The 9,088-nt window shown below is 41.4% G+C and overlaps 1 protein-coding gene across 1 annotated transcript; it reads right to left on the bottom strand.

Annotated features, from left to right (window-relative positions):
* Positions 1–205: 205 nt before the first annotated feature.
* On the bottom strand, positions 206–2,942 carry LOC129189587 (protocadherin beta-15-like). Its single transcript, XM_054791411.1, has 2 exons — positions 406–2,942; positions 206–229 (listed from the first exon to the last, which is right to left on the bottom strand). The coding sequence occupies exons 1-2, from the start codon at positions 2,794–2,796 to the stop codon at positions 206–208; spliced, it is 2,415 nt and encodes an 804-aa protein (XP_054647386.1). The 5' UTR covers positions 2,797–2,942.
* Between the last annotated feature and the right edge of the window lie 6,146 nt (positions 2,943–9,088).

The raw sequence follows: 9,088 nt of genomic DNA, 5'->3' as shown, positions 1-9,088 counted from the left end.
ACATTCACTAACATAGGCAAAAAAAGGTGCATCAAAAGTGTATTTAGCACAAAATCGTTTTGAACAGACAAAGCAAACTTAATGAATACACAAATATGAGAAACCTGATGCGTCACACACCTGCAACAAGCCAACTGAGAAAATAGGAATGAGGGAATATTTTCAGAATGTTGACAGGCAGGTCAAAGTTCAGGAATGTCATCTTTCAGTTCCCAAGTTTATTGGACTTCTTCAAAGAGGTTGAACAGAACAGAAATTTGACGCTGAATTGAAAAGTGGTCAAGTTATGGTGCATATCTTATCAAGAAAATATTAGGATTTATCTGGTGCAGTAAACCAACAAGTAATTAGGTTCATGTAGAGAGAACAACATATTCACATTCAAATCTGGATGATGTTGCCTACCTCCAAAGGGTCGAACGAATCATCAAGTTCATCAACAAAGTCAGTTGGACTTTTCCTCAGAGTCTGGTCAGCTGGCAGTGTGTTGTCATTGTAAGAAGACACAAACTTAAAGTCACTGGTTCTAGAACCTGTTGTCAAGTAGGCGTCATAGTTGTAGGTGCTGCGTAAAGTTCCTGTGCCATCAACATCTGCATAATTAGGAGGGAGATAAGCGCTGGGAATGGCAACTGCTCCATCAAACAACAGTCTGGGCTTTTTCCTGCGACAAAACCGCACACCCAGGACGATGATGATGAAGGTCAGAAAGAAGGTGGACACAGACACCAGCGCGATGATCAGATAAGACGTCAGTTTGGAATTCTTCTCATCATAAGAAATGTCCTTCAGTTCTGGCACCTCAGCCAAGTTATCAGAAATAAGTAAATACATGGAGCAGGTGGCAGAGAGAGGGGGCTGTCCGTTATCTTTCACTGCCACAATCAGGTTCTGTTTCATGCTGTCAGATTCAGAAATGTCCCGCTGGGTCCTGATCTCTCCGCTATGGAGACCAATGGTGAAAAGTCCCGGATCAGTGGATTTGACAATATAGTAGGAAAGCCAGGCATTCTGTCCAGAATCTGCATCTACCGCTATCACTTTGGACACCACAGAACCTCCGTGTGCAGCTTTGGGCACCAGCTCGGTCATAAAGGAGTTGCCCTCTGGGGAGGGGTACAGTATTTGTGGAGAGTTGTCATTCACATCTGATATGAACACACTGACGCTCACATTGCTGCTCAGTGGAGGAGAACCGTTGTCTCTGGCCATGATGTGGACTTTAAAACTCCTCAAGTGTTCATAATCAAAAGACCTGACAGCATGGATCACTCCAGTGTCTCCATTAACAGACACATAGGAAGACACCGGGGCACCGTTCACCTCAGCGGCTAGCAGAGAATAAATCACGGTACCGTTCTGTCTCCAGTCGGGGTCTTGAGCACTAACAGAACATAAAATAGAGCCAGCTTTGTTATTTTCACTCACATATGCACTGTACGACTGTTCCTCAAACACAGGTGGGTTGTCATTGACGTCTGCTACAGATAAGTGAATACTTTTCGAGGACGAGAGGGGCGGATTGCCCTCGTCAGTGGTACTGATTGTAATGTTGTAATCAGACACTAGTTCACGGTCCAGTTGTCCAGTAGTCACCAGAGAATAATAGTTTTTAATAGACGGAACTAACTTAAAGGGGACATTTTGCTGAATGGAGCAGCGGACCTGTCCATTCTGCTCAGAGTCTCTGTCCTGCACATTAATGATGCCCACCTCAGTACCGGGTGACACATTCTCTGGGACTGGATTAGACAGTGACTTTAGTTGTATAAGTGGAGTGTTGTCATTTGTATCAGTAATGTCTACAATTAAAGAACAATATGAAATCAATCCGAGACCGTCTATAGCGTTTATTTGCATTTCATAGGTTGACATTTTCTCATAATCAACAACACCAGCCACTCTTACATCTCCGGTTTTGGGATGCAACGTAAATACATAACTACGAGAATCAGAAACATGGTCAAATGCATATGTAATTTCACTATTTAAGCCTTCATCTGCATCACTTGCACTCACTGTGATCACCAATGTATCAAGAGGAGAGTTTTCAGGCAGACTGGCTTTATAAACAGTCTGACTAAACACTGGTACATTATCATTAGCATCCAGCACAGTGACGTGTATAACTACTGTACCTGATCTCTGAGGAGTGCCGCCATCATATGCCGTCAGCGAGAGCATGATGTCTTTTTTATCTTCTCTATCTAATTCTTTGTCTAATATCAACTCACAGTGCTTTCGGCCACCTGGTTTAGTATTTACATTTAATTTGAAATGATCATTCTGCTGTAAAGTGTAGCTTTGAACAGCATTTTCTCCGATGTCTTCGTCATGTGCTTCTCTAAGAGGGAAACGTTCACCCTTGTGTGCTGATTCCCGAATTTCTAATTTTAGCATGTCTTCATTAAACTGTGGTGAATGATCATTAATATCTACCACACGGATATTAATACGGTGGAGCTCTAACGGATTCTCCAGAACAATTTCTTGTTTTAGAATACAAGATGCCTTTTTCCCACAAAGCCCTTCTCTGTCAATCCTCTCTTGAATAACCAAGTCACCAGTGTTGAGGTTGATGCCGCAGTGCTGAACGTTATCCTCAGAATCAATGCGTGCTTTACGAGCAGATAACTGGCCCAAATCAAGTCCCAATTCCTTGGCAATATTCCCAATCACAGATCCAGGTTTCATCTCCTCTGGGATTGAGTAGCTCACGTCTCCATTGACGGTGTGGAAGAAAAGGAAAAGAAACGCGAGGCCGTAGCTGCAAGACGAAAATCTTTTGTTCTCCATTCCACCAAAATGTCTTAAAAGTGACTAAATATTTGGAAATATAAACCAGATAAAAACAAAACAATACGGTTAGGATCTATGCTGATATCCACAGCTTTTTACACTGTCATGTTATCAAGCGTCTCCGCCGAAGCTATACAATACTAAAATTGGAACGCGTGTCGACATAAATGGGTGGGAAATTAATGAGTTCATGAGTACATACTGACCCCTAGTGTCCATTTGTCGACATAACAACTAGTTGTAGATGTTTAACAATATAACTGGCGACCATCACAACAAACCAAAAGTGGGACAAAGGTTTTGCATTACAGGTCCTTTGTTAAAGTGTGTTGTTTTAAAATAATGTTTGCCATATTAAAATGAAAGGACAATTTAATCAAATTAAATGTAAACTAGTTTTAAAAAACACTGGGTTAGAGAAAAATATAAACGATTGAAAAATGTGTCATGTTTTTTTCACCAAAGATGATGGGTAAAGTTTGAAGAGTCAGCACATAAAAATGACCAACTGATTTCAGCACCACGGATAGAGCTATAAAGCAGCCCAAGATTACAGCTACACGAAGTATCAGAGAAGACTTAAATTGTCTTTCCTCTGACAGAAATCCTAAAAAAAATAAATCTCTAACTATATTTCTTAATAGATGCTCAAATATTAACACACAACTAGAACTACATACAAATAGCCTACTTCTGAAGCACAGTAGTCCACCCAAAATAACCTAGAATATTGTAAAGTAAATATTCACACCCACTTATATACTGTAATTGATTAATTAATTAACCAATCACAGGTAGGACTGGTCTGTATATTTATCCAATATCTTAATAGTTCATCCAAAAGAGACATTTGTTTTGAATTACAATTTTATGGGAACAGTTCGGAGAAGAAACCTTTTTTGATACAGCATGACTGTGCCCTGTAGTGCACAAAGCCATGTCCTTGCTAACGTGCTTGGATGTGTTTGGTGTAGAAGAACCCCAGTAAAGGACTTCTATCAAACCCATTTGGGATTAACTACAACAGACGTGGTGAGTCAGCAGGCCCCGTCTTAGGTCCATATCAATGACCTCTGACCTCACAAATAGTCCTGTGAGATAATGGACAAATATTCCCCACAAACACAAAACAACATACTGTAGAAAGTCTTTCTGGAGGAGTAGAATCATACTTCCAAATGGGAGAAACACTCTATATTCATTTCCATTCCACTTCCTGTTAACATAATGGCCGGATGTCAAAACACTTCTGACTACAAAAATCAGTCAAACCCTAACAACAATAAATCATTCTGTTGATTTATAGGATTAATACTTGAAATTTTACTTGTAAAACAATGTCTTATTATGATGACAATGGAAAAAACAAAGACTAGAAGAGTATCTGTTTGTTATGCGGTGAAAGGGAATTTCAGAATGATTTTGGTGGATGAAAAAAATAAAATAATGGTATAGAATTGCAGACATATCACTCAGAAAGAGAGAATGAAAAATGAGCAAAAGAAAACAATAACCAGTAAATCATGAAAAGAAACTGACATAGGAAATGACTCCACTTTTACAAGGTAGAAGCCATAAGCTTTTGACTGCTTAATGAAGACAGTATCCTTCAAAATGCATAATGAAAGAACAAGTCACAGTTATCAACAAATCAACATTTGCTGTCAAGTCAAATTTCAAAGCCTTTACAAAAATCATCAGAATAAAAACCTTCAGTGGTCTATTTCCCATGTCTTTGTTGTTGTGTACTGATAGATGATTAAATTATGAGATGGTGAAGATAACTTTACAAAAACACAAAGAAGAAAATCATACTGCAAACTTTCTACAATGTTACTGATCCTCCTGAACAATGAAGTATGTTTAAAATATGCAAACGTGCCTACCTCCAAAGGGTCGAAAGAACCATGAAGCTCATCATCAAAGTCGGAAGGACTTTTCCTCAGAGTCTGGTCAGCAGGCAGTGTGTTGTCATTGTAAGAAGAAACAAACTTAAAGTCACTGGTTCTAGAACCTGTTGTCAAGTAGGCGTCATAGTTGTAGGTGCTGCGTAAAGTTCCTGTGCCGTCAACATCCGCGTAATTCGGAGGAAGATATGCGCTAGGGATGGCAACTGCTCCATCAAACAACAGTCTGGGCTTTCTCCTGCGACAAAACCTCACACCGAGGACGATGATGATGAAGGTCAGAAAGAAGGTGGACACAGACACCAGTGCGATGATCAGATAAGACGTCAGTTTGGAATTCTTCTCGTCATAAGAAATGTCCTTCAGTTCTGGCACCTCAGCCAAGTTATCAGAAATAAGTAAATACATGGAGCAGGTGGCAGAGAGAGGGGGCTGTCCGTTATCTTTCACTGCCACAAGCAGGTTCTGTTTCATGCTGTCAGATTCAGAAATGTCCCGCTGGGTCCTGATCTCTCCACTGTGGAGACCAATGGTGAAAAGTCCCGGATCAGTGGACTTGACTATATGATAGGACAGCCAGGCGTTCTGTCCGGAGTCTGCGTCCACTGCTATCACTTTGGACACCACAGAGCCGCCGTGTGCAGATTTGGGGACCAGCTCAGTCATGAAGGAGTTGCCCTCTGGGGAGGGGTACAGTATCTGAGGAGAGTTGTCATTTACGTCCGATATGAACACACTGACACTCACGTTGCTGCTCAGTGGAGGAGAACCGTTGTCTCTGGCCATGATGTGGATTCTAAAACTCCTCAAGTGTTCATAATCAAAAGACCTGACAGCATGGATCACTCCGGTGTCTCCATTAACAGATACATAGGAAGACACCGGGGCACCGTTCACCTCAGCAGCTAGCAGAGAATAAATCACGGTACCGTTCTGTCTCCAGTCGGGGTCTCGAGCACTAACAGAACATAAAGTGGAGCCAGCTTTGTTATTTTCACTCACATATGCACTGTACGACTGTTCCTCAAACACAGGTGGGTTGTCATTGATGTCTGCTACAGATAAGTGAATACCTTTAGAGGAGGACAGAGGAGGAGAGCCCTCGTCAGTAGCACTGATTGTAATGTTGTAATCAGACACCAGTTCACGGTCCAGTTGTCCAGTAGACACCAGAGAATAATAGTTTTTGATAGAAGGAACTAACTTAAAGGGGACATTTTGTTGAATGGAGCAGTGGACTTGTCCATTGTTCTCTGAGTCTCTGTCCTGCACATTAATGATGCCCACCTCAGTACCAGGTGATACATTCTCTGGTACTGGATTAGACAGTGACTTTAAATTTATCACAGGTGCATTGTCATTTACATCAGTAACATCTATTATAACTTTAGCATAGGAAGTCAGCCCTAAACCATCTTTGGCTTGCACTTTCATTTCATAAGAGCTGCTCTCTTCAAAATCAGTCACACCTGATAGCTTAATTTCACCAGTTTTGGTGTCAATTGAGAAGACATTTATGTCATCATTAGAAACATGGCCAAAATTATATGTCACTTCTCCATTCACTCCTTCATCAGCATCAGAAGCACTAACATTGATCACTATTGTATCCTGAGGAGAGTTTTCAGGCAGACTGGTTTTATAAACAGCCTGGGAAAAGACTGGGGCATTATCATTAGCATCCAGCACAGTGACATGTATGACTACTGTACCTGATCTCTGAGGAGAGCCGCCATCTAAAGCCGTGAGGAGCAAATTCATCTCATTTTGCTTTTCTCGGTCAAGTTTATTTTCGAGGACAAGTTCAACTTTGTTGTTGTCAACAGCAAGAACAAAGTTGTCATTTTTCTGTATATTGTATCTTTGAACAGCATTTTGACCTATATCTGCATCATGAGCCTCCTCGATAGAAAAACGGCTGCCCTTTTCCGCCGACTCCCTTATTTCCATTTCAATTAAATGTTCACGAAATTTAGGAGAGTTGTCATTTACATCTTGAATATGAATACTGACACGCTGCAGCTCCAAAGGATTTTCCAAAACCAGATCCACTTTAATGACACAGGAAGGCTTCGTTCCACAAATGCTTTCTCTGTCAATTCTCTCCGATGTGATCAAATTACCAGTGCTCGGATTGATCGCAGAATATCTTCTCCGAGTCTCCTCAAAATCAAACCTTGGCTTGCGTGCAGCAAACGTCTTCACATCAACTCCAAGATCCTTGGCTATATTCCCGACAATTGAGCCCTGTTTCGTTTCCTCCGGAACAGAATAACTCAGATCTCCATTAACGAGGACCACCATCACGACGAAAGAAACAAAGCAAAGGACGGGCACAAGCTCTGACAATCCTTTGTCTCCCATCACGCCACCAAACGCGTCCGCTGTATGAGCAAATAGGCACACAATTCAACTTAACAAATACGGACGGATAAATGCATATATTAGTCATAAAAGTGAGAAGTATGTGCCGGGAAAAAGCAGCTCTTTCGCCGACTGATAATAAATACTGACTGCTTAGCCTGCAGTAGAAAAGGGTGGAGTGGTTGAGTGTATGTTAAAAGGTCTGCAAGCCTACAGCGACATCGTCAGTCCATTTTTAGTTTTACACTGTTAATACATATTTTCAGCCAGGCATCCCATCCGATTCAACTAATCTTTGCAAATATGCATCCATCTGCTTTGAGTTGTCATAAACATGCATGCTGTGCCACATATAACAATTACCTTTTCATTCATTCAGTATAAATTGTCATTTTTTTAAGCATGCTTGACTTTTGATATGCATACATGTGAAAAACATTGCCAAAACCTAAATACTAATTTATAGTAATTTGACTTCACAATTTGCTGTATAGGAGAAGCTGATATTAAGCAGCAGTTTAAAGGCCACGAAAAAAATTCAACATAGGCAAAATTGTGCTTCAGACATTTTTAACCTGTTACTTTCTGAGAAAAAAAAACATTTTGGTGTTGAAAAACATGTATTTGCAAGCAAGAAATGAAAATGTGCATTATTCCTATGGGTTATTTTTTTACATTTGGCACTTGTTGAAAAATTTGACTTTTGTTTGAACATCTCTTTGGCATTTGAATGAAATTCCACAGCAAGATGTGAGGCGTGATCATCTTTGGGGGGGAAAAAAATCTACTATACAAGAATTCATGCCACAGTATTCTTGCGGATTTAAGGTGCAAGAGGAACGATTGAGATAAGTTATTTATTTGTCCTACCTCTGAAGTAGTTTCCAAATCTTCAAAGGGATCAGCAAAGTCAGTTGGACTTTTCCTCAGAGTCTGGTCAGCAGGCAGTGTGTTGTCATTGTAAGAAGACACAAACTTAAAGTCACTGGTTCTAGAACCTGTTGTCAAGTAGGCGTCATAGTTGTAGGTGCTGCGTAAAGTTCCTGTGCCGTCAACATCTGCATAATTAGGAGGAAGATACGCGCTAGGGATGGCAACTGCTCCATCAAACAACAGTCTGGGCTTTCTCCTGCGACAAAACTTCACACCCAAGACGATGATGATGAAGGTCAGAAAGAAGGTGGACACAGACACCAGTGCGATGATCAGATAAGACGTCAGCTTGGAATTCTTCTCATCATAAGAAATGTCCTTCAGTTCTGGCACCTCAGCCAAGTTATCAGAAATAAGTAAATACATGGAGCAGGTGGCAGAGAGAGGGGGCTGTCCGTTATCTTTCACTGCCACAAGCAGGTTCTGTTTCATGTTGTCAGATTCAGAAATGTCCCGCTGGGTCCTGATCTCTCCACTGTGGAGACCAATGGTGAAAAGTCCCGGATCAGTGGACTTGACTATATGATAGGACAGCCAGGCGTTCTGTCCAGAGTCCGCATCCACCGCTATCACTTTGGACACCACAGAGCCTCCGTGTGCAGCTTTGGGGACCAGCTCGGTCATGAAGGAGTTGCCTTCTGGGGAGGGGTACAGTATCTGAGGAGAGTTGTCATTCACATCTGATATGAACACACTGACGCTCACGTTGCTGCTCAGTGGAGGAGAGCCGTTGTCTCTGGCCATGACGTGGACTTTAAAACTTCTCAGATGTTCATAATCAAACGACCTGACAGCATGGATCACTCCAGTGTCCCCGTTAACAGACACATAGGAAGACACCGGGGCACCATTAATCTCAGCGGCTATCAAAGAGTAAATTACGGTACCATTCTGTCTCCAGTCGGGGTCTCCAGCACTAACGGAACATAAAGTGGAGCCAGCTTTGTTATTTTCACTCACATATGCACTGTACGACTGTTCCTCAAACACAGGTGGGTTGTCATTGATATCTGCTACCAATAAGTGAAAACTTTTAGAAGAGGACAGAGGAGGAGTACCCTCATCAGTGGCACTGATTGTAATGT

This window comes from Dunckerocampus dactyliophorus, chromosome 11 (genome assembly GCF_027744805.1).
Source record: "Dunckerocampus dactyliophorus isolate RoL2022-P2 chromosome 11, RoL_Ddac_1.1, whole genome shotgun sequence".
Lineage (NCBI taxonomy): Eukaryota > Metazoa > Chordata > Actinopteri > Syngnathiformes > Syngnathidae > Dunckerocampus > Dunckerocampus dactyliophorus.
This window is presented reverse-complemented; position numbering and strand designations above follow the sequence as displayed.